At 40.4% G+C, this 26663-nt stretch overlaps 1 protein-coding gene across 1 annotated transcript in view; it reads left to right on the top strand.

Annotated features, from left to right (window-relative positions):
• Positions 1-26663, top strand: part of ADGRV1 (adhesion G protein-coupled receptor V1) — a 540993-nt gene that overhangs the window by 432410 nt on the left and 81920 nt on the right. The window contains exon 86 of the mRNA XM_043913586.1: positions 15036-15193. Within this exon, the coding sequence (XP_043769521.1) occupies positions 15036-15193 (158 nt within the window). The remainder of the gene's footprint in view (positions 1-15035; positions 15194-26663) is intronic.

The following is a 26663-nucleotide window of genomic DNA, read 5'->3' on the forward strand; positions in this document are numbered from 1 at the left end:
TATCAGCCAAGTATATGAAATAGAATCTGCATATAGTTAAATGCCACATATAATTTCTATTCACGAGTTTATATTACAGTGTTTCAGCAAAGTAATTAAACCAATTCACATGCAAAAGTAAATAACGACTGTCCTTTGAGTCTTTACCACATACTAGGCATTGTGCTAAACACTTTAATCATGTTAATCTAATTCTCACTACACTTTTATGAAAAATGAAAGATTTTTATTCATATTTTATAAACAAGGATACTGAAGCTCAGATAGGTAACTTCACTTGCCCATAGTCACATAGCCATGAAGTAGCAGTGTCAAGGTTCAAAGCCAGGCCCATCTGATTCAGAGTCCACATCTGTAAGCACTTCACTTTCTTACTCCCTGTTGTGAAAGCATCATACTCTTCCTGTCTTCCATTTAGAATGTCCTAGACAGAAGTGTTTGTTGATGCATTTTCACCCCAAATCAAACCCAGTTGGATTAGTCTCTGTTCTTGGTGATAACAGGCAGCAGAATCTTCAAGCAAGTGTTTGATTTAGAGGAGATGATATCTCCTGACTCCTCTCGACACACCTGAGTAATAGGCTTTCAAATGAGTTATGAAAACAGTCTTGACTCTTGCTTGGTAAAATTTTATCACAGAAGTACAATGATACCCTCCCAGTCATCAAGCATATCACACGCTTGCATTTTCAGCAAGTTTTAAAAATTATTTCCATTTTGTAGCACATGGAACTTTCATTTGAAGAAAGCAAAATAAAGAGCACACTAGTGTATCATCAGAAAGGGAAGTTTTTGAAGACTTGGCTGGCTCAGTTCTACATTTAAGAAGTTTGGCTACAATTAAAATGTTAAGAATTTTGGCCAAAAAAAAGAAAAATTTACTGCATGTTAGATCATGTTTTTTTTAAATTAAAAGAAACTCAGAAAATTCATGAAGAAGATAGCTTTAATTGTTTTGAGACAGGATTTTGGACTATTTGTGCTTTTCTCATACATCATGACTGTGCTCAGAGATGAATATTGCTCTGCTGTTCCCATTTCATTTCACTGCCCTGAAATCCTGTTGTTGAAATTACAGGGCTAGAAAATAACAGGAACATCCTGTTGTCAAAAATAAATTCCTTCAGATAAGGTATTAATTCAACTGAAGCCAATTTTTTTTAGAGGGTGAGAAGGACCTCAGTGGGAGGGGAGTTTATGAATGACAGTGTGCCGTCTTGGATCCACTGCCCTTTCTTTATATATCTTTGCTGTCTATCTGACTAAATGAAATTTATTCTTTTGTGTGAATTGTTATGTTTTGCAAAAATTTAATATGTGGTATCCTTAAAAAGTTTCATGGAAGAGCTAAGTAAGATCTAATGTTCTTGGGTCATTACTATTGAGTATTATATTCATAAATATGCATGTTTATTGTTTCATTCTGTGATTTATTTAGTAGTCCCTTAGCCCCTAGGAATTCATATCCAAGTAAAATAAAACACTGGGAACCTTTCCATGAAAGGAATTTTTAGATTATTAGCCAAGTATGCCCCTGAAAATTTTCGGGGTTTTTTTTTTTTTTTTTTTTTTATGTGGATCATTTTTTTGAAGTCTTTATTGAATTTGTCAAAATCTTGCTTCTGCTTTGTGTTTTGGTTTTTTGGCCATGAGACCTGTGGGGTCTTAGCTCCCCAACCAGGGATCGAACCTGCACATTGGAAGTTGAACTCTTAATTACTGGACCACCAGGGAAGTCCCTGGGTTATTTTCTTAAGTCTGACTTATGCTTCAGACCCTCATTTGGAACACTTGACTTAGGAACTCAGACAGTCAGGTTCTGGGCAGGCCTCAGAAGCCTTTGGGTCCTGGGTTCTTCACTCCCAAAGCTAGAGGGAGGGCAGAATGACCTTTACTATTCTTTCTAGTTTGAAGATTCTACGAAGAAAAAATGTCTTCGTGAAAGGAGGAGGTACACTTCTCTTTCTGGTGGGCAGGTCGGGTTGATGGAACATTCACAATGCCTTGCTTTCTGATAATCAATATTGGGAGCCTTCCAGCAGTCAGCCCATCCAGAGTGTGGACTTTGCAGAGGCTTGAAAGTCTCCCTCTTCTAGAACACCCATCAGCTAATTGGCCTTTTCACTCGAGCACCTTGTGCCTTCTCCTTGGCAGCTGGAGGGACAGGAAGTACAGGCGGACAGCAGGTAAGAAACCATCTGTTCAAATGCCTGGAGAAGCCATGAACCCAACTCTTCCCCTGCTGCTACTTCCAGGCCAGGCCTGCTCATCAGCCCGTGAGGTGCCATAATGTTCTGTTGGACTTCCTTGAGGATTACCTGCCTCTTTTTGAATGACCCTTAATTACCTTGGCTTTTCAAGTTGGAACCAAGTTTCCTCAACTGGTTTTGCAGAAAAACAGATGAGTCATGGGAGAAAGCTGCAAAGGGAAATTCCTCCTCCCCCTTCTTGCAGAGCCTCTGTGGACACAGGCAGATCATCTTCTTTGCGTGACTAAATCACACTCAGTATCTGCTGATTGGCAAGGAATTCCAGAGGGAAAAAAGCTGCTATCAAACCCCACCTCTTCCACGAAGTCTTCCCTCACTACCCCAATTTAAAGACTTTTCTATCTTTAAATTCATACTATTTGACTTTTCCCTAACAGATAAAAATGGTGCTAGATGTTCATCCTTCCTTCTAGCCTGTATTTTTTTACTCAGACACAGGTTAAGTCTTGTATAGACATAAGAGGATTTGGGGCTTAGTAATAGATGATGATAATTGTCATAGATATCTTTATTGAGTACCTAGAGTGTGCCAGGCTCTGATCCAAGAGATTTACATTCAGTTCTAATTCCACTCTTACGAAGCAGTTGCAATTGTTCACTCCATTTTATTTTTTTAGGAAACTGAGGTATGAAGAAGCTCAATACTGGCCCAGGTCACAGAGTTAGTAAAAGGTATACCAAGGATTGACTCAGTCTGGTTCCACAGCCTTCATGCCTTCATTCTTAACAGTACAGTCTTTGTGTGTGTGTGTGTAAACAGTATTATCCTGTTCCAATAAAGAGACTTTTACCCACTCTGTCCATGTCCCTACATGTAAATTGTCAGTAGCAAGATCAATTTCTTCTGAGAAAATTATTTACATAAATCATAAAGGAAATCATTTTATATCTATATATCTGGTATCTAGGTTAGGACTTTCCTACTTGGGGCTTTCAGATGTTGCTTCTACATCCGTATGAGTTAATCCCGAAGATTTCAAAACTTCAAAGCAAGTGAAATGTGTCATTTCCCATCAAAGCTGGGGATTCCCCATAGCGTGGATAGAACTTTGGCCTCCATTTGCTTCCAGTTTTACTTTCCTTTTCTGAAATTGATCCATGAACTCTGTCTTGTTTTCTCCAGGTATTTTGTCCCGCATTTCTTAACCATTTAAGCATTTATTAGATATCTCTCACATGTTGGCAGTATATTATGGGATTTTATCACATTCACTCATTGTTACATTGTATTTTCTTGCTCCAAGACTCTTCCGGGAAGAAGTTATGCCTTTTTACATTTGCTGAGTTTCCAGGTGAAACTGTAGTATTGCAGAACATATAAAAATACTCAATAAATACTTATTAATTGTAGTTTCATAGGCGAGCTTTAACAACTGCCTAGTTGAACATATTAAGGTTATTTAGATATCTTATATCCAACTGAATGCAGAGTTTCAAAGAATAGAAAGGAGAGATGAGAAAGCCTTCTTCAGTGATAAATGCAAAGAAATAGAGGAAAATGATAGAATAGGAAGGACTAGGGATCTCTTTAAGAACATTAGCAATACCAAGGGAGCATTTTGTGCAAAGTGAAATGAAGTTGCTCAGTCGTGTCTGACTCTCTGCAGCCTCGTGGACTGTGGCCTACCAGGCTCCTCCGTCCATGGGATTTTCCAGGCAAGAGTACTGGAATGGGTTGCCATTGCCTTCTCCAATTTTGTGCAAAGATGGGCTCAATAAAGGATAGCAGCGGCAAGGACCTAACAGAAGCAGAAGAGATTAAGAAGAGGTGGCAAGAATATACAGAAGAACTGTACAAAAAAGGTCTTAAACACCCAGATAACCTCAATGCTGTAGTCAGTCACCTGGAGCCAGACATCCTGGAGTGCAAAGTCAAGTGGACTTTGAAGCATAACTACAATCAAAGCTAAGGGAGGTGATGGAATTCCAGCTGAGCTATTTCATATCCTAAAAGATGATGCTATGAAAGTGCTACTACACTCAATATACCAGCAAACTTGGAAAGCTCAGCAATGGCCACAGGACTGGAGAAGGTCACTTTCATTCCAATCCCAAAGAAGGGCATTGCCAAAGAATGTTCAAACTGCTGCACAATTGCACTTATTTCACATGCCAGCAAGGTAATACTCAAAATTCTTCAAGAGATGGGGATACTAGACCATCTGACCTGCCTCCTGAGAAACCTGTAAGCAGGACAAGAAGTAACAGTTAGAACCAGACATGGAAAACAACAGGAAATTGAGACAGGAAAACATCAAAGCTGTATGTTGTCACCCTGCTTATTTAACTTATATGCAGAGTATATCATGTGAAATGCCAGACTGGATGAATCACGAGCTGGAGTAAAGATTGCTGGGAGAAATCTCAACCTCAGATATGCAGATAACACCACCCTTATGGCAGAAAGCGAAGAAGAAATAAAGAGCCTCTTGAAGATGAAAGAGAAGAGCAAAATAGTTGACTGAAAACTCAGCATTGAAAAAATGAAGATCATGGCGTCTGGTCCCATCACTTCATGGCAAAGAAAAGGGGAAAAAATGGACACAGTGACAGATTTTCTTTTCTTGATCTCCAAAATCACTGCAGGCAGTGACTGCAGCCATGAAATTAAAAGATGCTTGCTCCTTGGAAGGAAACTATTGCAAACCTAGACAGCATATTAAAAGGCAGAGATATCACTTTACTGACAACGGTCTGTATAGTTAAAGCTATGGTTTTTCCAGTAGTCATGTATGAATGTGAGAGTTGGGCCATGAAGAAGGCTGAGGGCTAAAGAATTGATGCTTTCAAACTGCGGTGTTGGAGAAGACTCTTGAGAGTCCCTTGGACTGCAAGGAGATCAAACCAGTCCATCATAAAGGAAATCAGTCCTGAATATTCATCAGAAGGACTGATGCTAAAGCTGAAGCCCCAGTACTTTGGCCACCTGATGTAAATAGCCAACTCATTGGAAAAGACCTTGATGCTGGGAAAGATTGAGGGCAAGAGAAGTGGGTGACAGAGGATGAGATAGTTGGATCGCATCACCGACTCAGTGGACATGAGTTTGAGCAAACTCAGGGAGATAGTGAAGGACAGGAAAGCCTGGTGTGCCGCAGTTCATGGGATCACAAAGAATCGGACACGACTTAGCGACTGAACCAAATCTTAAAAGGCTTATTTGATGTGCTAACACAATACTCTGAAGACCAACATCCTTAAAAATTTCTTGAATAAAAATTCAGCACATCAGATTGAATTGGACTCAGCAACAGAGTGAGTATTGGAGTTGAGAGAGAACTCTGTTATCTACAACTTGACATGACCTTGAAATAATTGACGTATCACCTCATCTATTTACATTATCTTTGTTTACTCAATAGTTAAATGTTACCACTGTTGTTTTCAGAATTAACTTTTTACAGAAAGCACAAGGAAGTGTATAGTGTGTTTTAAACAGGGTCTGACTAACTGATTAACAATTTCTTAGTGATTTTAAGTCAGCATTTAGGAACATTACTGATTGAAATGTGCTGTGAATATTAACAAGAGTATAGATAATAAAAGATGGGCTTTAACTGAGCATGCACTCCTATAGGGAATGTGCTGGACACTTTTTTCTTGGAGTATTTGCGACTTTTACATAAAGGCAAAAAATCTGTGGACCTAATCTTCAGGACAGTGTAATTTGGCCATTGTTCAGTAGTATGTCTGTGTGTTCGGTTGCTTTAGTCATGTCCAACCCTTTGCGATCCCATGGTTTGTAGCCCGCCAAGGCTCCTCTGTCCATGGGATTCTCCAGACAAGAATACTACAGTGGGTTATCATGCCCTCTTCCAGGGGATCTTCCTGACCCAGGAATGAAACCTGCATCTCTTATGTCTCTTTTATTGGCAAGCAGGTTCTTCACCACTGGTGCCACCTGGGAAGCCCTGAATGAAGATGGGGGTGGTGCAAAAAGATAAATATTTGGGGGGCTTTAATCTTGTATTCCCATGGTCACCTCTGTAAATTTATTTTTTGATGAACTTAAAAAACTTTATGATTTTTCTATTTTAAGATACAGGAAAGTGACAGGATTAGTTAAGGGGAAAAAACCTTTTTTTAGCCATTCATTCAGAGGCTTGGTTAACAAGGAATAAAGACGGGACATCTTTGAAGGCTCTAGGACAATGATGTTTCCAGTACCAAACAATTTTGTTTTATGAGAACATAGAGCATTATTAGTACATGCAAAAAAGAACAAGTCAGCCTGACCTTATTCTGATTAAATTCTGAAAGGGCTTGATTCACTGGAACCTACCTGGACTACACTTGGCAAGCACTGACCACTAGACATATTTCAACAGTTTCACCACGTTGTTCAGGGAACAGACTGCTCAGATCTGAGTTTCTTGGGGCGGTGAAAAAAAAAGGTCATTTGGGGGTATCATGATGTTTTTCATCAAATCTAACTTGTTAATATTTTGAGTTTTAAATGAGCTGGGGTGGGGGCAGGTGTCTCATTCATCAGAAGCTAATTACGTACAGTACAAGGCTGCATTTATAATATGTCTGACTGCTTCAAAATTTAAGGCAGTTTAATACTCAGTGAATCAAGATATCTGTTCCTTTTGAAGTAAATGAGATAGGAGTGCTCCTATATGTCCTCATTTTTCTTTGCTCAGTCTTTTCCAGTAATACAAGCATATGGACAAGTTTTAGGTGCTGAAAGGCGAGACTGATTCTTAATCTTTGGTCTCTTGTCAATGCATAGAATTCGATGGCAGTGCTAGCAGTGAGGTAGGTTTGAGCTCTAAAGCTGGTAGACGTGGCAGTGATACCGAGTGCATCTTCAAGAGCAACATTGTTTTAAAGAATAGCTGTGCATTCACTTCTTTCTCTCATTATCACTCACTAGCTCTTTTTTTTTTTTAACTATGGCCAGTACAGTTGCATGTAAAAACCCACTAAAACTACTTTAAATAAAAGAAGTGGGGTTATAGAAGTGTGTGTACCCCACAGGCATTCTCACAGACATTCAGAAGCAGGACATGAGGAGCAGGTGGACCTCAGAGGACCTGGAATCAAGAATGCTAAAAACCAGACCGCACTCTTCATCTCTCAGGGACCGCGGAGTCCCTCAGTTCTTGTTGTGGTGAGCATCTCGATGCTCCTCCCAACCACCGCCCCTCCATTTCTGTATCCCTTATTCTGTATGTACAGTGTGTGTTTACTCCAGCTTGGCTGTTTGCCAGGAATTTATAGTGACTCTAGCACCCACTGCTGCTGCTGCTGCTAAGTCGCGTCAGTCATGTCTGACTCTGTGCAACCCCATAGACGGCAGCCCACCAGGCTCCTCTGTCCCTGGGATTCTCCAGGCAAGAACACTGGACTGGGTTGCCATCTCCTTCTCCAATGCATGCATGCATGCTAAGTCGAGTCAGTCATGTCTGACTCTGTGCGACCCCATAGACGGCAGCCCACCAGGCTCCTCTCCCTGGGATTCTCCAGGAAGGAACACTGGACTGGGTTGCCATTTCCTTCTCCCTAGCACCCACTACTACCTGGCAGTTGTCCATATCACATGCTCAAGAGCAGAAAGCTGATTGGCTTAGCAGAGTATTTACAGCAGAGTCACCAGGTCATAAATCGTGGGCACACCAGAAGAATGGCTGTCTTTGGGCCAGGTATCCGTCTCAGAGCTAGTCACTTGTACTTGAGTGATCTGTGGCTGTGGTGTGAGGATGGAGGCATAGGGCACACGGGAGCACCTCCTTCAGAACCCGAGAGCAGTGTGGGCAGTTGCGGAGCATGCCTATTGCTCTTACAGCTCCAGATTCTTATTCCTTCAAGGGTGTTTGGAGGCAGCAGGATTGAGTATTTATCTCCCCCCACACCTATCACAACCCAGCACTCCCCTTCTTGTTTCTTTCCACCGTCAGCAGATCTGTTATGTTTCTCTCACTTCATATACTGTCTGTCTCTCTTTTCCTGTAATGAGAATGCTTGGGTTGCTACTCCCAGCTTCCTAAATATGGCAGAAGCTAATTCCCAGGCTTCTAAATATGACAGATCTCTGCTTCTCTATCCCTTTTTTTTTTTTTGGCCACTTTATTTTTTTGTAATTGAAAGATAATAGCTTTACAGAATTTTGTGGTTTTCTGTCAGACATCAACAAGAATCAGCCGTAGGTGCACCCATGTCCCCTCCCCCCTGAACGTCCCTCCCCCCTTCCCCCCCACCCTGCCCTTCTGGATTGTCACAGAGCTCCTGATTGAGTTCCCAAGTCACGCAGCGAATTCCCATTGGCTGTCTATTTTACATATGGTATTGTAAATTTCCATGTTATTCTCTCCATTCATCTCACCTACTCCCTCCCTCCTCCCCCCATGTCCATAGGTCTGTTCTCTATGTCTGTTTCTCCATTGCTGCCCTGAACGTAAATTCATCAGAACCATCTTTCTAGATTCCATATGTATGCATCATGTTCATTGCAGAACAATTTACGATAGCTGGAACATGGAGGCAACCTAGATGTCCATTGACAGATGAATGGATAAAGGAGCTATGGTACATATAGACAATGGAATACTACTCAGCCATAAAAAGGAGTGCATTTGAGTGAGCTCTCTATCCCTTTTGCTTCCTACTGTTTTTCTCTCTCTGGTTCTTCAGGCTGCTATGACCACCAAGTGCAGCAAAATCTCTGGGCCTGATTCTCCTTGGGGTTACATAGTCCCTTGGCTTCACTGCCAAAGAGAAGTAAAGATCAGTAAATTCATTAATTACATTAAGCTACTTTATGCCCCAGGAGTGCGCAGAAGAGTGCTTCTCTGGCTTTCAGCGTGCACATGAAACACCTGGGGATCTTGTCAAAATGTAGTTTCAGGAGCTATGTTGTGGGGTGTGAGAATCTGCATCTTTAACAAACTCCCAAGTAGTATGGATGATGCTAATGAAATAACAGTACTTTGAGCAAAAGATTAGAATCATTTATTCAACTATGATCTTCTTGATGGAACAGACCATGCTTTAGGCATCTTTATCTGTCTTTCCATGGCCAGCACTGTACCTGGAATGTGAGAGATATTCAGAAGTTGCTTGGATTATGATTAAACTGAACACACAGGAAATATAGGCCTTTCTATGCCTACTTTTCTTTTAAGTGGGGGTTTTCAAACACTGCTAAAAAAAATCAGTGAAATCAGTGAAAATTTCTTAAGGGTCTGATTATGCAAAGGACTAGGAAAAATATTTTTTAAGTTACAATCCCAGTCTTCAAGGAAAACACTGGCATCTTTTCTGCTAACTTTAATATGTCTTTGCTGGAAATGCGAAATAATTTTAGAAAATCGGGGGTAGCAGAATGAGCCTATTTATGCTACTAGCATTTGACCTCAAATATTTTTTATGTCATTTTCCGTGTGTACAATGAGGCTAATGTGACTGTTGTGGTGTTAGTGTGTAATGAGGCATGTAAGGATTGAGTTTCATGCCTGGAACAGAGTAAATGATCACTGCTAATACTGTTAGTAGTGGTAGTAGAAGTAGAAACAGTTGTAGTAGTATTTAAGATTGTTTTATCCTGCTAAATCAGTTTAGAAAAATACTTTGTTCTTCCTCTTGTCTAAGTCCATACATTATCCTAATAAGAGATTTCACTTTGTAGGGCTCACCTACAATTTAGTCTTAATATCAACCTTGTTTGGAGTTTAAAGTTAAAGGAAAGTGAATTTTAGAACTCAACTGTATGCACTATAGCAGAAGGACAGAAAGAAGACTTTATTTTTGTACCTTGCAGTTAGTTAAACTGCTCTTTTCACTCCAATGTCTTCATAAATTTACTCATGAGAGAAAATAAATGTGCTTAATGGGGTCTCCCTAAACCTCTCCAGCCATTTTGGATGGGACAGAAAATACACACACATACACAAAAATATATGCATACATACATATATACATACATAAATTCACAGGTGAATTACAAGAGTATGTTTGATAATATCATCTTTGGAAAGTAAGTAAATTGAGCAGGCAAGGAAAGGACTATTGAACACATAAGTATTGGCTTAGATATTAGTTATAAATGATAAACATCTACGTAATGAATCACATCTGTATTCTTCAACTAATAGGGCCAGTAAACCGATATTGTACTTTCTGCACAAAGCAGAAAACAGTTGGCGATAAAGGTACAATTCTTAATTCGTCATACATTTTTAAATTTCTAGAATAAAACTGCAGACCATCTCTTTTTTTTTCGCATATAAAGAAGGGCATCACCACGATTGTCCATGTGGAAAAGGAAAGGCTGGTTGGAGCGGCATATGTAACTGTGACTTGGGGGCCACCATTGAAGAAATCTCCCCTCCGGGGGAGGTTGGTACATGAGCCTGTGAATCGTAACTATTATTGTTGTCTTGTTGAGGAGAAGCACTTACAAAGAAGACCTGGGAACATACATTTATTATTCTTTCATTACCTAGTTCCTTTTTCATTACCTATGTAACCCAGATGTAACCCACGTGTCAGCTGCCTGGATCGCTTCAAGTCCTCCAGTGTGCCAAGGTCAGCTTGTTCTCTAAAATATAATTAAAATGGACTCAAATCACAGACTCATGTCCAGGGAGTTCCCAGCATTCCTTCCAATATTTACAGCAGTTGTAAGTGAAGCCTTTGTCTCTCCTGGACTCTTGGCTTCTGAGCTCCTCCTTATGCTGATTTCACACAAGAATTTAAAAAAAAAAACAAACCCTGAAATACCCTGTGCCGCCCACATAATTTATTTAAATCAAGTTGAGTAATGCAAGTGGAAACACTTCAATAAGTATAAAGAGCTACCTAGGGGAGGTAATAATCTTAACTAAATGAGAAAGTGACATAAGGCGTTGTGAATGCTCCAGGGTAGACTTGAAGAGGAAAATCTGAAGGTAATGAAACAATATCCACTCATTTCATCTGGCTGAAAATAGAGAAAAGGATGAAGTCCTGGCAGGATTTTGAAATAAAGTCGGATTGTCTGTGGGTTATAATAAGAAAAAAATTTACCCATGAAACTTTAAAAGGGAACAACAACAAAAAAAGTTAGTCATGGGATTACCAGAACCCAAAAGAAATATTTAACACCAGAAGAGAGCAGGGTCACCAGAATGCTTTGAAGCTGGTTGAGCTGGTAATTAGAAGGAACAACTTTCCTCATCCTTTTTAAGAAAGCAAATCCACATGGCCTTTGTCTCATTTTCTGGTAACTGCCAGAGCTGTCCTTGAAGCACTAAGTTGCCAGCACGTTAATCAGCTACGTCCACAGCCCTGTGTATGCATAGCGTTCAGCCTGCTTGTTTCTCTAAGAATTTGTTCCCAGCCTTACTTCAGAAACTATTTAGAACGTGATAGTCACAGTTTCCCAACTCCCCACATCACTTTCATGTGATCAAATCTTCAGACTACCTGGATGGACTGTATATCTTCTTCAGTTGGACTAAAGAAAATTCTGATCAATGAGGCTTTATTTTTTTTTTTTCTTTGAAGAGTAGGATATAGTTCACTTAGGCTTCCCTGGTGCCTAAAGAATCTGCCTGCAATGCAGGAGACCAGGGTTACGTCTCTGGGTTGGGAAGATCCCCTGGAGGAGGAAATAGCTACCCAGTCCAGTATTCTTGCCTGGAGAATCCTATGGACAGAGGAGCCCGGCGGGCTACAGTCCATGGGGTCGCTAAGAATCAAACATGACCGAACAACTAACTTTCACTTTTCTTTTAATAGTTCATTTATCTTGGGAACTTTTAAGTGTATGGGCTTTCCTCGTGGCCCAGCTGGTAAAGAATCTGCCTGCAGTGCGGGGCACCTGGGTTCCATCCCTGGGTCAGGAAGATTCCCTGGAGAAGGGAAAGGCTACCTGCTCCAGTACTCTGGCCTGGAGAATCCCATGAACTGTAGAGTCCATGGGGTCTCAAAGAGTCAGACACAACTGAGCGACTTTCACTCACTCACTTTAAGTGTCTGTCGCAAGTTTTATTCTACATCGGTTGAAAATCCAGTCAGACAAGATTGATCAGAAAATGAAAATACATATTAGCCTTCAAGGAAAAGTTGAGGGAGAATTTAAAACAAGAAAGCGTTAAGTATATGAGAGAGAATGTAGAATGACATAGCCAGCTCCCCCTGCATTCCGTGGCCCCAGTCACCTGAGTGGGTACCCTGACTGCTGTCTCTGCCCGTGGGTCATCCCTTCAGCCCTGTCTCCAGTGTTCGTGTTTCAGGAGGGTTGTCTGAGCCCCTCATCCCTCAGAGAGAGAGCGCATAAGGCAGAGACTTTTTGTTGGAGGGAGACGGGGATTGGAGTCACGGGAGCGGACAGGAGTGGGTGAGGGAGACGCCTGCAGGACTGTAGGGCCTGAGGCGAAGAGGCAGGCAGGAGAGGCTGCCAGCTGAGAGACGCCGGGGCCCAAAGCCCTCCTTGTTCATGACCTGGCCGCATGCTGCCCGTGTGGAGGGCAGACTTAGGGCCCTCTCAGGAGCCTGATACTAACGAGAGGCCACGACTTGTGGGGCTCTGAAGAAACAGAGGGGGAAAGGGCCGCTTCAGGACTGGGTCCTTTTCCTGCCCCTTTCTCTGAGAGAATGGTCCAGCATGGCCACGTCACTGTGCAAGCAGGAATTGTCCAGAGGACTGTGATGAGCTAGGACGTGTGGAAAGTTCCCCCTCTCTCCCCAAAGACGCCACAGGCATGTCTGCTCCCTGCTGACCTCTCAGAGGTTCACTTGGCTCAATTTACTTTTGGATCAGGGTGGTAACGTGCTTCACTGGAGTTCTTCTTTCCAAGGTTTTCCTCTAAGGTGAAGGAAAGTTTTCAGGAACGCCCTTCACACCGACAGGTTGAGGCACCAACATGGCCCGCCACCAGAAAGGGTAGGTGTTGGAGAGCCAAACCTGTATACCGTAGCACTCTGTACAAGATGTTGATCATCCCAAAGCAGCTCACAGTAGATTCAGCAATTATGCCCATTTTACAGCCTGAAAGTGAATTGTGATGACATTTCTCAAGATAAAAATACAGAACTGAAGCCTGTGTGACTTCTTTTGTCAATGTCTGCATTTGTCTAAGCTGCTTTAAGCCAGTCTGTAGCAGTGAAGCCATAATTCAGATGAAAACAATAAGAAATCATTCAAAGCCAGTGTACATGAAAGTGAGTAGCCCACATGACTACTATTTTTAGTGCAGAAATATATTCAAGATCAAAGCCATTAATGTTCACCTATTTTATTTAATCATGTGCCTTTTACCTGGAAGATGCAGGTCTTATAGCATACAAATGAGTGTACAGGGAAGGTTTCGGGCTTTATGCTGTCCAAATTAAATTCTAAAAAGCCAGAAAATTCATCATTTTGACATCTCTTTGCAGATGCAGAATGTGTGTTGAAATATCTCTTGAAATGTGTCTTGTTTACTTAAGGAATGCATTTAGCAGATCATGTTAATTAGAAATAATATCTGAGTAAAGTCTTTCATAATGTATCTCTTTTTAAACATAAAAATCAAGGGGCTAATTTCCCAAGTTGCGAGAATGGATGTTCCCCCTCATTATCTGTATTTTGGATTTTGAGGTTTTCTTGTAACTAAAAGTGTACAGCATCCTTGAGTTTTTACAGCACTGATTAAGTTTTCAGCATCCATTTTGTTTTTACTATATAATAATCTAAGTTTGCAGATATTATGTATTAAGAAATGGAGAAGTTGGGGGAAATTTTTGAAAAGAAACATTGCCTACTCTTGAAATTCCTTGTAAAGTATTATTGTCATATAAGTTGTAGGAGGTGTGTCCTCTATAATACCTCAGAAGCACAATTTTAGATATTGAGAACCTTTCTAACCATTCTCCATTTTGAGGTGTTTTTTTTTTTTTTGGTGACATATTTCATATAAACAGAATTTTTATGGTGCATGGGTAAAAACTTCCAATTACATCTTTAAAACCATTTTCTATGGAATTTCAGTGTTACCAAAATATGTAATGTTGTTTACCTTAAACCTCATTGAGCTAAGTAAACTCCATGAATAATAGATACAGTTATGTAGTATAGTTTCTAGAAAACTGTCATCATTTTCAAGAGAATGAATGGCTCTGGGGAAATGTACAGCTTAGGAATGACAAAGCTGTCATTCACTCAGAAAACAGAATTGTGGAAATGACAGAGTTGAGCCCTGGGAATGCTCAAATTTGCCTTTAAACAATGCCTTCTTCAAACTAGTGGTTACCAGTGGGGAGAAGAAGGGGGGAAAGGCAATATAGGGATAGGGGTCTAAAGTAGGAACTCTTAGGCATAAAATAAGCTACAAGGATATATTATGCAACACAGGGAACAGAGCCAATATTTTATAACAACTATAAATGGAGTATAACCTTTTGGATGGTTTTTTATTTTATTACTGGAATATATTGCTTTACAGTGCTGTTTTCATTTCTGCTGCAGAACAACATGAGTCAGCTGTATGGATCCATATACCCCCGCCCTCGTGAATCTCCCCTCCACTCCCCCAATTTCTCAAACTTATTTGGCCGTAACCTTTTTTGAGGTTTTCTGAGCACGTCAGGATACACATGTTCCGTGGAACCCACTTTGTGAAGCAGTGGGCTAGATTTAGTCATGTAGCCGCTACTCAGACAGAACTCCAATGTGGCGAACCAAAAAGCTGCTCTTGCCAGCCCTGAGCTACAGAGAGCCAGTATTAGGTGGCGTGGCGCACAGCGCACTTAGAAATGCGGGTGCTGCAGCCGAGTTATCTCCGCTCTGCTCTCTTGCAGGTGCTTCATCCCAAACATCTATGCCGCTCTCTTCACTGCAGCCCTTGTCCCTTTAATGTGCCTCGTGGTGGTGTTCGTGGTGTTCATCCACGCCTACCAGGTGAAGCCACAGTGGAAAGCCTACGATGATGTCTTCAGGGGAAGGACAAATGGTGCAGGTTTGTAAGAAACCATATTCACACTTTGGAGCTGGGCGCTTTTAATGGTGGGGAAAGGTCACTGAATGGTCTTTATCAAGAACGGGAAGGAGGTTAGACTCAGCTTTCAGCTCTGAAGCCAAAAGTTACAGTCCTCTGATTTCTCCTGCTCCTTGGGCCTTCCTTGCAATCTCTCTCTCTCTTCAGGGCTCTGCAGGTTTCATTGCTGGTGCCAGTTTTGTCCCGAAGATATTAATATTCAAGTAAATGACTCAGAGCCTTTGGGAGCTGCTTCCCCAAGCGTTTTTCAACTCAAGCAGTAACAACCTGGGTTCAACCTGTGAAATCTGTTCGTGTCTTGCAGACTCTGAGACTTTATCACAAACAAACCTTCCTAGTGCTTGTGAGTGCTGTAGTTTTGCATGTGGAGTTCTGATTGTGCAGACAGATGTTTAAAAACATATGTGACCAGACAGCTTCATAAGTGGCTGCACATGTCTGGTTACTTAAGAGTGCAAGTCTTTCCAGTTCAAATTGGCTTTCACTACCAGCTCATTTTTTCCCTTTGAATCATACTTAACACCGGGTTTTATGATCTGATTCTTTTTCTGTTGTTAGATTAGAGTCTCTTAGGAATGTTTTTAAGGAACAATACCAAATACCTACATACAGAAAACTCAGTCTAAAATGGTTTGAGTGATTGGAATATTGAGAATCTAATGAGTCGGGGAGTAGAGGAATCTCTCTTGGGCCAAGAGGAAGACTAGTCTTTTCTATAAGATCAGTTAAAGATAACTTAGTTGCTCAGTCATGTCCGACTCTTTGCGACCCCATGGACTGTAGCCCACCAGGCTCCTCCGTCCATGCAATTTTCCAGGCAAGAATACTGGAGAGGGTTGCCATTTCCTTCTCCAAGGGATCTTCCTGACCAGGGATTGAACCCAGGCCTCCAGCATTGCAGGCAAACTCTTTACCATCTGAGCCACCAGGGAAGCCCAAGTCTTTTCTAAGCTTTTGCAAATCTAAAGCCAAAGGAATGAGAGAAGTTCTTCACATGTTAAGTGTGGTCCAGAGTTTAAGCAGCATACCATCTATGAAGTCACTTAGAATAGTGTCTTAATACATTATGTCTAATACATAATTAGTGTCTAATACATCAATAGATACTGTCTCTTATATGATAATAAAAAGATTCGTTCTAACATAATAAAAGCTTCTAGTTCCTAAACTGTGTTAGGGAAGATGCAAAAAGATTCTCCTTGTAGTTTAAAGAGAAAGGGCTCTTCTATATTAACTTATGGGGTAGTTTGTACAATAGCTGTATCTAGCCAACTCTTCCCTCTTCTCTCTGATTTAGCGTGCAATTATTATGTGGGCAAAAATAGCACTCAAGGTTATGACTAAACTTAGATGCTTCCATTAGAAAAGCAATATTCATGGAAGCAACCTAGATGCCCATCAGCAGATGAATGGATAAGGAAGCTATGGTACATATACACAATGGAATATTACTCAGCCATTAAAAACAATTCATTTGAATCAGTTCTAATGAGATGGATGAAACTGGAGCCCATTATACAGAGTGAGGTAAGCCAGAAAGATAAAGACCAATACAGTATACTAACGCATATATATGGAATTTAGAAAGATGGTAACGATAACCCAATATGCAAAACAGAAAAAGAGACACAGATATACAGAACAAACTTTTAGACTCTGTGGGAAAAGGCGAGGGTGGGATGTTCTAAGAGAATAGCATTGAAACAAGTATACTATCAAGTGTGAAACAGATCACCAGCCCAGGTTGGATGCATGAGACAAGTGCTCAGGGCTGGTGCACTGGGAAGACCCAGAGGGATGGGGTGGGGAGGGAGGTGGGAGCGGGGATCGGATGGGGAACACATGTAAATCATGGCTGATTCATGTTAATGTATGGCAAAAACCACTACAATATTGTAAAGTAATTAGCCTCCAACTAATAAAAATAAATGAAAAAAAAATAAATAAAATATTCATGGCAGCAAAAAAGAAAAGAAAAGCAATATTCAATGTAGAAATTGTACTTTTTCATGGGACGTAGAATCTATCCAGAATCTGTGCCTTTATTCAACTTGAGATTCATTCTATTAAAATACATATTCTGTTTTGAAGGCAAAGTTTGTTTCTCCCAAATAGCAAGATTTATTTTATTCTGTATACTATATAGAAGTGCCAGTGTTCGCATGTTTCAGTAGTGATAACATCATAAAGGCCTAACCTAGTGAGTTAGTCTTTTTCATTCCTGAATCACCCCTGTGCCTTTTGGCTGTGATCCATGGATACAGTAGATAAACAATGCTCCAATTATCTGAAAAGCAGCTCTCAAGTATTGAACATAAAATCCCTAGAACACTTGTATCTCAACTAGCAAAACCTCTCTTACAATGAAATATATTAATAGAAGCATTGCTCTTATTATAGCTTTTCAATTAATAAAACAATTATGGCAGTTCTGATTTTCCTGTTCCCAGTCAACGTAACAGTCATTATCTCACTTGGACTCTTAAACAGTGTTTTCCTAATTAGTCACTAGTTCCAGTTCTTGTCCGTTTCGTTTTCTCAGATGTCTGTATTTCAACAATGTCAAGGGGCTCCCCTCACTCTCTAGCTTTACAATCATTCAGCTTTATTGCCCAAAAGAAAGTCCAGGCTCTTTATAACACTAGAGTCTCTTTCCATCACCCCTGGGCCATCTTGTCACCCCCAAGTTAGTTACCACTCAGCCTATGTTCTGATCATGTCATTGATTTAATCTTACTCATTTTTGAAATTACCTGATCTGTCATCTTTGCTCATGTAAGATGCCCTCTATGAACTCCTCATCATTAGTTGATAAAAAAAAAAAAACTCATGTATTAAGTAAGTAACGAGAGAAAATGTAGATGAAAGAGAGATGTAAGGGACTTACTATGCTCCCTTAATCTATCTTAGCTCCCCAAAGCCATCCTCAATAAATGCATAATCTAAGTAAAAAATGTGTGCTGAACAATCCCAAGTTGACTCCTTCCAACAAGATACTGCTCACTTTTTTATGGAAATTGTGGAAGCTCCCAGTATGCTACTTCTTCCATGAAGACTTTGAAATCAACGTCTTTACTGCACCAAATAAGAATTACTCATCCTTCTTCTATGATTTTAAAGCACTTTGCCCCCACGGCCATTAGAGCACTTAACACTTACTTCAGAATGGAATGGTGACTTGTTTTGGTGTGTGTGGCTGATTTCCTTAATAAATTATGGATTCCTCAAGGGCAAGGACCATTTATTATTCATCTCTGCATCACCAGAGCCTTGTAGAGTGCTTACTGGATAGCAGGAGCATAATTAATATTTGTTGACTGAATAAACTAATAATCATCAATGCACCATAAAATCTTATAATTATAGGAATGCACCCACAAGTTAAATATAGCATTAAGAAGAAGAGGAATCTGTCATATCATCCAAAGTAGAAATTATGGAATTTATCTCATTGATCTGTTTGTAGCTACCCCTTTGAAATTTATTATTAGGACTATTATTTTTTCCTTCTATGATTCCCAAAACTGTGTGTTCAGCCTTGACCTCTGACTTGATACTTTAGATTTTATTTGAAGCCTCCTGTAACTCTCCTCCACTTGAGTATGTTCCACTTAGCTCAAATTCAAAAATGTCAAGAGAAAAAATGTCTGTCTACTCAGGGCCATTTGATAGTCTCTTTGAATCTGTCTGCTAAAATTCCGTTGCCTTGACCTGAAAAATATTGTCAAGATGGGGCTGTAAAATTCATGTTTTGCCCATTTTGCTGCTCCAAATGCATCACAGTTAATGACAAGATATAACAAGAGAATATTAAGAAGACGATGAAATGGGGATCAGAAACACAAAGTGGAATATAAGCTGGGCTGCAGCCAAGGGCCTGATGTTTTCTGGGTCCACAAGCCTGTGAATGCAGAAGTGTCTCAGCTGCTGTGGCGGTAAGCTGGGAATTAAAGGTCTCCCCCAGGGCAGATGGACTGGAGCAGCAGTGCTGCAGGAAAGGAATCTGTGGAAGGACCGCCACTGTAGTGTGGGCTTTGGCTTAGGGGTCCGGGAGCCCAAGGAGAAAGCAGAGGAAGAATCTTGTCAAGTTCCTGGACCAGACTCTCTAGAGTTCACAGTTTTATCTACCATATTTGTATGTCATTAGGGCTTCCCTGGTGGCTCAGAGGTTAAAGCGTCTGCCTGCAATGCGGGAGACCTGAGTTCGATCCCTAGGTTGGGAAGATCCCCTGGAGAAGGAAATGGCAACCCACTCCAGTACTCTTGCCTGGAGAACCCCATGGACGGAGGAGCCTGGTGGGCTACAGTCAATGAGGTCGCAAAGAGTCGGACACGACTGAGCAACTTAACTATGGGGGTAGAAGACCCAGGATATCAAATTAGCCTTCTTTGGACAGGAAGGTTAAATGGAGGCAACCATAAAACCATTAGACAGAAAGAAGCAGCCAGAGAGGAAGACAGAGATGAGGGGGAAGAGAGCGCGAGCAAAGAAGCACATGCTTTCTACTCAAGATTGGCTGCAATACCAAAGATCCAAACACTGGAGGAAAACTGGTGAAGACAGCCATTCAAATCACCAATCAAAAAGATAAATATAATCCAGAAAAATAAATAAACTATAAATAACTTAGGTAATTATGTTCGACTCTTCAAAAAGATAAAGCAGGAATTAGCAAAATATGACCCTACCAGCCACTCAACCTATTTTTCTCATTTTATCTATTTCTTTATTCACAGCTTCATTGAGATATAGTGTACATGTCATAAAGTTCATCTATTTAAACTATAGAGTTCATTGGTATTTATTATATTTATATAGTTGTGTAACTATCACCATAATCTAATTTTAGAGTATTTTCATCAGCCCTCAAAAAACCCCATACTCATTAGCAGTCACTCCCCATTCTCCACTTTCCTAGGCCCTAGGTAACCATTAGGCAGCTTTCTGTCTCTGGAGATTTGTCTGTTCTGCACATGTCACAGAAGGGGATCATAGAATATAGGTGGTCTTTCAAACCTGACTTCTTTCACTTAGCACAGTGGTTTCCTAGTTTATCTGCGTTATAGCATGTATCAGTACTTAGTTCTTTTTATTACAAAATAATATTGCACTGTATGAACATACTACACTTTTGCTTATCTGTTTATCAGTTGATGGACATTTGGGTTGTTTTCACCTTTTGGATGTTATGAAGAAGCTTCTTGTGGACATTCATGTACAAGTTTTTTTATTAATATATGTTTTCATTTCTCTTGGGTATATACGTAGAATTAGAATCTCTGCATCATACGGTAACTGTATGTTTAACATTTTGAGGAACTACAAAACTGTTTTCCAAAATAGCTCCAGTGAGCTGTTTTGTAAGTAAAGGGTTTTTTTGACACCTATCCACACCCATTTTTTTACATATATTCTGCGACTGCTTTCATAGTACAGAGTTGAATTTATGTAGTTGAATAAAAGCCATGTGGCCTGAAAAATCTAGCATATTTAATATCTGGCCCTGTATAGAAAATGTTTGACCATCAACCCATGACATAAAGGCAGATATATCCACTCAAAGCCCTTAAACATAAAAAGCAAAAATAGATATAAACAAAATAAAAACACAGACCAATATGAAAATGAAAAAAATTTCAAAAATCTTGGCAATGAAAATACTAGTAGTTGAAAATTTTAAATGTCTTAATACTTGAGATAAGATACAGATGAGACACAGAGAAGAGGGAATTAATTAGAATCTGAAACTAAGATTGAGAAATTCATCAGTGAAAAATGCAAAAAAAGAAAAAATAGGAAAACAGCTAAGAAGTATGAAAATACATTGCCAGAAGAAAAGAATACAGAGAATGGAGAAAAGTAAAGATTTGAAGAGGTAATTGTTGAGAATTTTCTAGAATAAAAAATTGACATAATACACATAAATATCCATTGTTTAAAAAAAGCAGGGGGAGGTGGAAGAATGCTAAAAAGCCTAGTGTATTAGTAAAGTTCCCATGTCTGTATTTTTGAAAACCTGGATGGTAAATACCTTTCTTTGCTTCTCATATTCTTTACTGTTAGAATAATTGGCACAAACCCCATTCAGGAGTTTAGAGTCCACAGTGGATACAGATGCTGCCAAGTTCTCTAAAAACCTAAGCTTGAAAGCAGCATAGACTGGTCCCAAGCCTCTTCTCTTCTTTCCTATGAGATTCGTGCATACCCTGTGTACACTTTATACCCGAGAAGGGGGGCGGTTCTGATTATAGTCATCCCTCTGTATATCACTGGGTTCTGTATTTGAAGATTTAACCAACTATGGATCAGAAAATATTTGGGAAAATAAAATTTCAGAAAGTTCCAAAAAGCAAAACTTGAGTTTGTCACACGCTGGCAACTATTTACATAGCATTTACATTGTGTTTACAACTATTAATATTTACATTGTATTATAAGTAATCTAGAGATTGTTTTAAGTATTCCAGAGGGTGTGCGTAGGTTATATGCAAATACTACACCATTTTATATAAGGGACTTGAGCATCCTTGAATTTTAATTTCCTACAGAGTTCTAGAACTAATCCCCCATGGATAGAGGGAAGATTGTAGTCTCAAGCAGGTCCAGCCTATTTCTCTACAATTCCAAGCATGCAAAAGTGACCCTTTTTTCTAATGCAGCTGAGATGGTTTATGGTTTAGTTTTATTTTGCCCTGCATTTTTAAAGTGGATGAGCATTTTCAGATATTGCAGTTAACCCTTGAACAGCACTGAACTCTTCAGATCCACTTACATGCAGATTTTTCCAGTAGCTATGTACTACAGTACTATAGGCTTCCCTGGTGGTTCAGATGATAAAGAATCTGCCTGCAATGCAAGAGACCCAGGTTCAGTCCCTGAGTCCAGAAGGTTCCCTGAAGAAGGGCATGGCAACCTCTTGGCAATCTCATAGGATTCTCCAGGCAAGAATACTGGAGTGGGTTGCTATGCCCTTCTCCAGGGGATCGTCTAGACCCAGGGATTGAAACTGGGTCTCCCACATTGCAGACAAATTCTTTACCACCTGAGCCACCAGGGAAACCTAAAGAGTTCGACACGACGGAGCGACTTTCACTTTTACTTTTCACAGTACTATACCACCTGCTGTTGGTTGAATCCTCAGAAGCAGAAAATATACATATTATTATGTATATAACTATAAAGCAATATGGGAATTTTTGACTCCGAAGGGTGTGGCGTTGCATTGTTCAAGTCTCAACTGTATGAGATAGTATTATGAGAAATACATTCTCAAATATTAAATCAAGAGTTGAAAGTCAGGACTTCTCTGGCAGTTCAGTGTTTAAGACTCCACACTTCCACTGCAGGAGAGCGGGTTCTCTCCCTGGTTGGGAAATCAAGATCACATATGCTGCATGGTGTGGCCAAAACAACAGTAAAAAAAAGAGTTGAAAGTAAATCCCCTTTTCTTACAGAAGCACAATTTCCTGATGTTTCAAACTGCTAGGTTTTAAGTATTTTTGATCAAACCTTGTAGAGATGTTTTTTTTGTTGTTTATTTACAAATTACTTTTAGCAATGAGTGAAATGCATTTGTGAGAAGGAAAGGTCAATTTATAGTTTCCCTATAGCTAAACTGTTTTTCATTTTTTCATAACTGGAATAATTATGATTATGTATTTACCTTAGAGATTCAGGTTTGGTAAACAAATGTGGTGAGTTAACACCAGCATCAGGCCTGTTTGAATAACTTAAGAGCTTACATCAGTTATTTTGTTGGACCTGGCCTCTTCCATATTTCCATGGAACTCTTTTCCCAACTAAGTACTCTTGTGCAGATTGGTGTGCCTGACAGTAGGAGCAATTTTTCAGCAACACTTGTGTGTTGATATGTCTGCCCAGTATCAACCCCACTATACTCTTTTTTCTTTTTTTTTTTTTTAGTGACTTTTTTGCTCCTGACATCCCTTAATTTCAGACCTCAAATTTTCACTAAAATCCAGAGGAAATGGAGCACAGAGGAAGAGCTGCTGATAAATAAAATACACTCTCTGCTGTAGTCGCCAGAGATGGCCTCTGTCAGTCCCTCCCTTTCTGAGCATGGCTGGAACAGGGATGTTGGTCTGTCTTCCTTCTGTGCCCCTTTGGTTGCTCAACTGCTAAGTAACAGATTTTCAAAAGTCAGTGGCTCCTAATGAAATTCACTGGCCGCCGCCTCCTTCAGTGAAGTGAGTGCACAGTGAGAATGAGTCAGGATAAAGGTATGTTCCCTGAACTCAATTTCAGTGTCTCAAACAGTCTTTTAAACAAAGCCTGTAATTTTGGGGTTTGGTTTTGATCTCTGGCAATGATAAGCTTGTCTCTCCTTTTAGGCTCATTAGAATTTACTGACTTTTTCTGTTTCATCAGCCAGTTCTTATGATTCATGGATCAGGGAAGGAAAATTAATTTGAATGAAAAGAGGAAGTAGATGATTACAAATCCCTTTCTTATAAAAATCCCACACATGTGTTTCAGTATGATATGTAAAAATGTAAAGATAGCTTGATCCAGCGAGCTATGTATAACATGAATCTGAGGTAATTGGAATCTCCTGGTGCAATAATGGCTACTTCTCTGCTTGGTAATATATTTGAGAATGAATGCTTCCATTTCTTCTCAGGTTTCATTTCTTTATATTTACTAATACTGATGTAAATCAAGATTCCATTGCTATTTCAAAAATCACTGAAAGTCGATTATAATTTATTATGAAGTATCATCCCTTATATCCTGAGAATGAGTGACTTGTCTTCTCCTGGCATCTTAAGATATTTCAAAAAGAGCAAAGGAAACTCATTAAAAGCCAAAGGAAAAAGAAGAAGAGGAAATGAGTTCAGTTCATTTCAGTCACTTAGTCGTGTCCGACTCTTTCCGACCCCGTGGACCGCAATATGCCAGGCCTCCCTGTCCATCACCAACTCCCGGAGCTTACCCAAACTCATGTCCATTGAGTTGGTAATGCCATGCAACCATCTCATCCTCTTCGTCCCCTTCTCCTCCTGCCTTCAATCTTTCCCAGCATCAGGGTCTTTTCAAATGAGTCAGCTCTTTGCATCAGGTTGCTAAAGTATTGGAGTTTCAGCTTCAACATCAGTTCTTCCAAGGAACATTCAGGACTGATCTCCTTTAGGATGGATTGGTTGAATCTCCTTGCAGTCCAAGGGACTCTCAAGAGTCTTCTCCAACACCACAGTTCAAAAGCATCAATTCTTCGGCGCTCAGCTTTCTTTATAGTCCAACTCTCACATCCATACATGACTAGTGGAAAAACCATAGCCTTGACTAGACGGACCTTTGTTGACAAAGTAATGTCTCTGCTTTTTAATATGCTGTCTAGGTTGGTCATAACTTTCCTTCCAAGGAGTAAGTGTCTTTTAATTTCATGGCTGCAGTCACCATCTGCAGTGATTTTGGAGCCCCCAAAAATAAAGTCAGCCACTGTTTCCACTGTTTCCCCATCTATCTGCCATGAAGTGATGGGACTGGATGCCATGATCTTAGTTTTCTGAATGCTGAGCTTTAAGCCAACTTTTTCACTCTCCTCTTTCACTTTTCATTAAGAGGCTCTATAGTTCTTCTTCACTTTCTGCCGTAAGGGTGGTGTCATCTGCATATCTGAGGTTATTGATATTTCTCCCGGCAATCTTGATTCCAGCTTGTGCTTCATCCACCCCAGTGTTTCTCATTATGCACTCTGCATATAAGTTAAATAAGCACAGTGGCAATGTACAGCCTTGACGTACTCCTTTTCCTATTTGGAACCAAATAGCTCCTAATAAATGCAATACACACTGTGCTGTGTTCTCCAGAAATGGCCACCATCAGTTATTTCCCTCCCTTGATGTGTGTCCTACTCCCCGCATAAAGCGGTGGAGTCTGTTTCCCCTCCCTTTAACTTTTTGGACTTGTTTAGAAAGTGAAAGTGTCAGGTGATAAGTTGTGCCTGACTCTTTGCGACCCCATGGACTATAGCCCACCAGGCACTTCTGTCTGTGGAATCCTCCAGGCAAGAATACTGGAGTGTGTTGCCATTTCCTTCTCTGGGGATCTTCCCCACCCCAGGGATCAAACCTGGGTCTCAGACTTGCTTAAGTGAAGTGAAGTGAAGTCGCTCAGTCGTGTCCGACTCTTTGCAACCCCATGGACTGTAGCCTACCATGCTCCTCCGTCCATGGGATTTTCCAGGCAAGAGTACTGGAGTGGGTTGCCATTTCCTTCTCCAAAGGATCTTCCCAACCCAGGGATCGAACCCACGTCTCCCGCATTGCAGGCAGACGCTTTACCGTCTGAGCCACAAGGGAAGTCCAGATAATCTGATGGAAGTGATACTGCCCCATAATGGGTCAAGCCTTTAAGAAGACAGGCAGTTTTTGCTTCCTTTCTCTTGGAAGCCAGCCACAATGTAAGAAGTCTGATTACTCTGAGACAAGCATGATGTTAGCATCTCCAAGCTAATTGTGTGGAGTGAATAGACATGAATAGGCATATTTAGTCCATCTCCTGGCTTCCCGGGGAGCTCAAACAGTAAAGAATCCACCTGCAATGCGGGAGACCTGGATTTAATCCCTGAGTGGGGACGATCCCCTGGAGGAGGGCATGGCAACCCACTCCATTATTCTGGCCTGGAGAATCCCCATAGACAGAGCAGCCTGATGGGATACAGTCCATGGGGTCTCAAAGAGTCGGACATGACTGAGCGACCAACACGTCAGCCCGCCTCCAGTTGTTTCAAGCATCCCAGCTCTGATTCCAGACATAGGAGTGAAGAAGCCTTCTTGTCAGATCCAGCCCAAGTAGACACCACACAGAAGAGAAAACTACCCAGCCCAGATTGTAAAATACTTTAAGCCACCAAGTTTGTTATGTAGCAGTCAATAGTCGAAACACTGTGGTTCTGGTGTCCTGATTTTTTTGCACAGAATTCTAAGTATGTCATTGTCATTTTAAATTTTATTGTCATTTTTATTTTATGGCATTGTTTTATTTTAATTTTTATTGCTTGTCATTTCAAACACATACTGCAAAATTCTAAGTGTATCATTGTCATTTTAAATTTTACATGGTTTATAAATACAAATGAAAAACACAATATCCTTTTTTTCCTAAACCAAAATTGAGGTTTCCACTGAAGCAAAGTAAAAGTAATCTTACCTAGTAATAGTACATACTTAAATCAGATCCAGAATGACCAATATAACAGGTTTCACATGTCCTTGGCAGAAAACTGCTTGTTTGCAGTCTACTCCCAGTTCCATTGCTAAAAAGAAAATAAAAAACAATGCCTAGGGACAAAGGAAAACCCCAGAACTCCTCGCTGCACAATAAACAATCTCTTCTACTTGAGCTTAAAAAAAAAATCTTTGTGAGCACCGTTTCGTCTCCCCACGTTTTGTCAGTAGTGCTGGGGAA

This window comes from Cervus elaphus, chromosome 9 (assembly GCF_910594005.1).
Source record: "Cervus elaphus chromosome 9, mCerEla1.1, whole genome shotgun sequence".
In the NCBI taxonomy this organism is placed as follows: domain Eukaryota; kingdom Metazoa; phylum Chordata; class Mammalia; order Artiodactyla; family Cervidae; genus Cervus; species Cervus elaphus.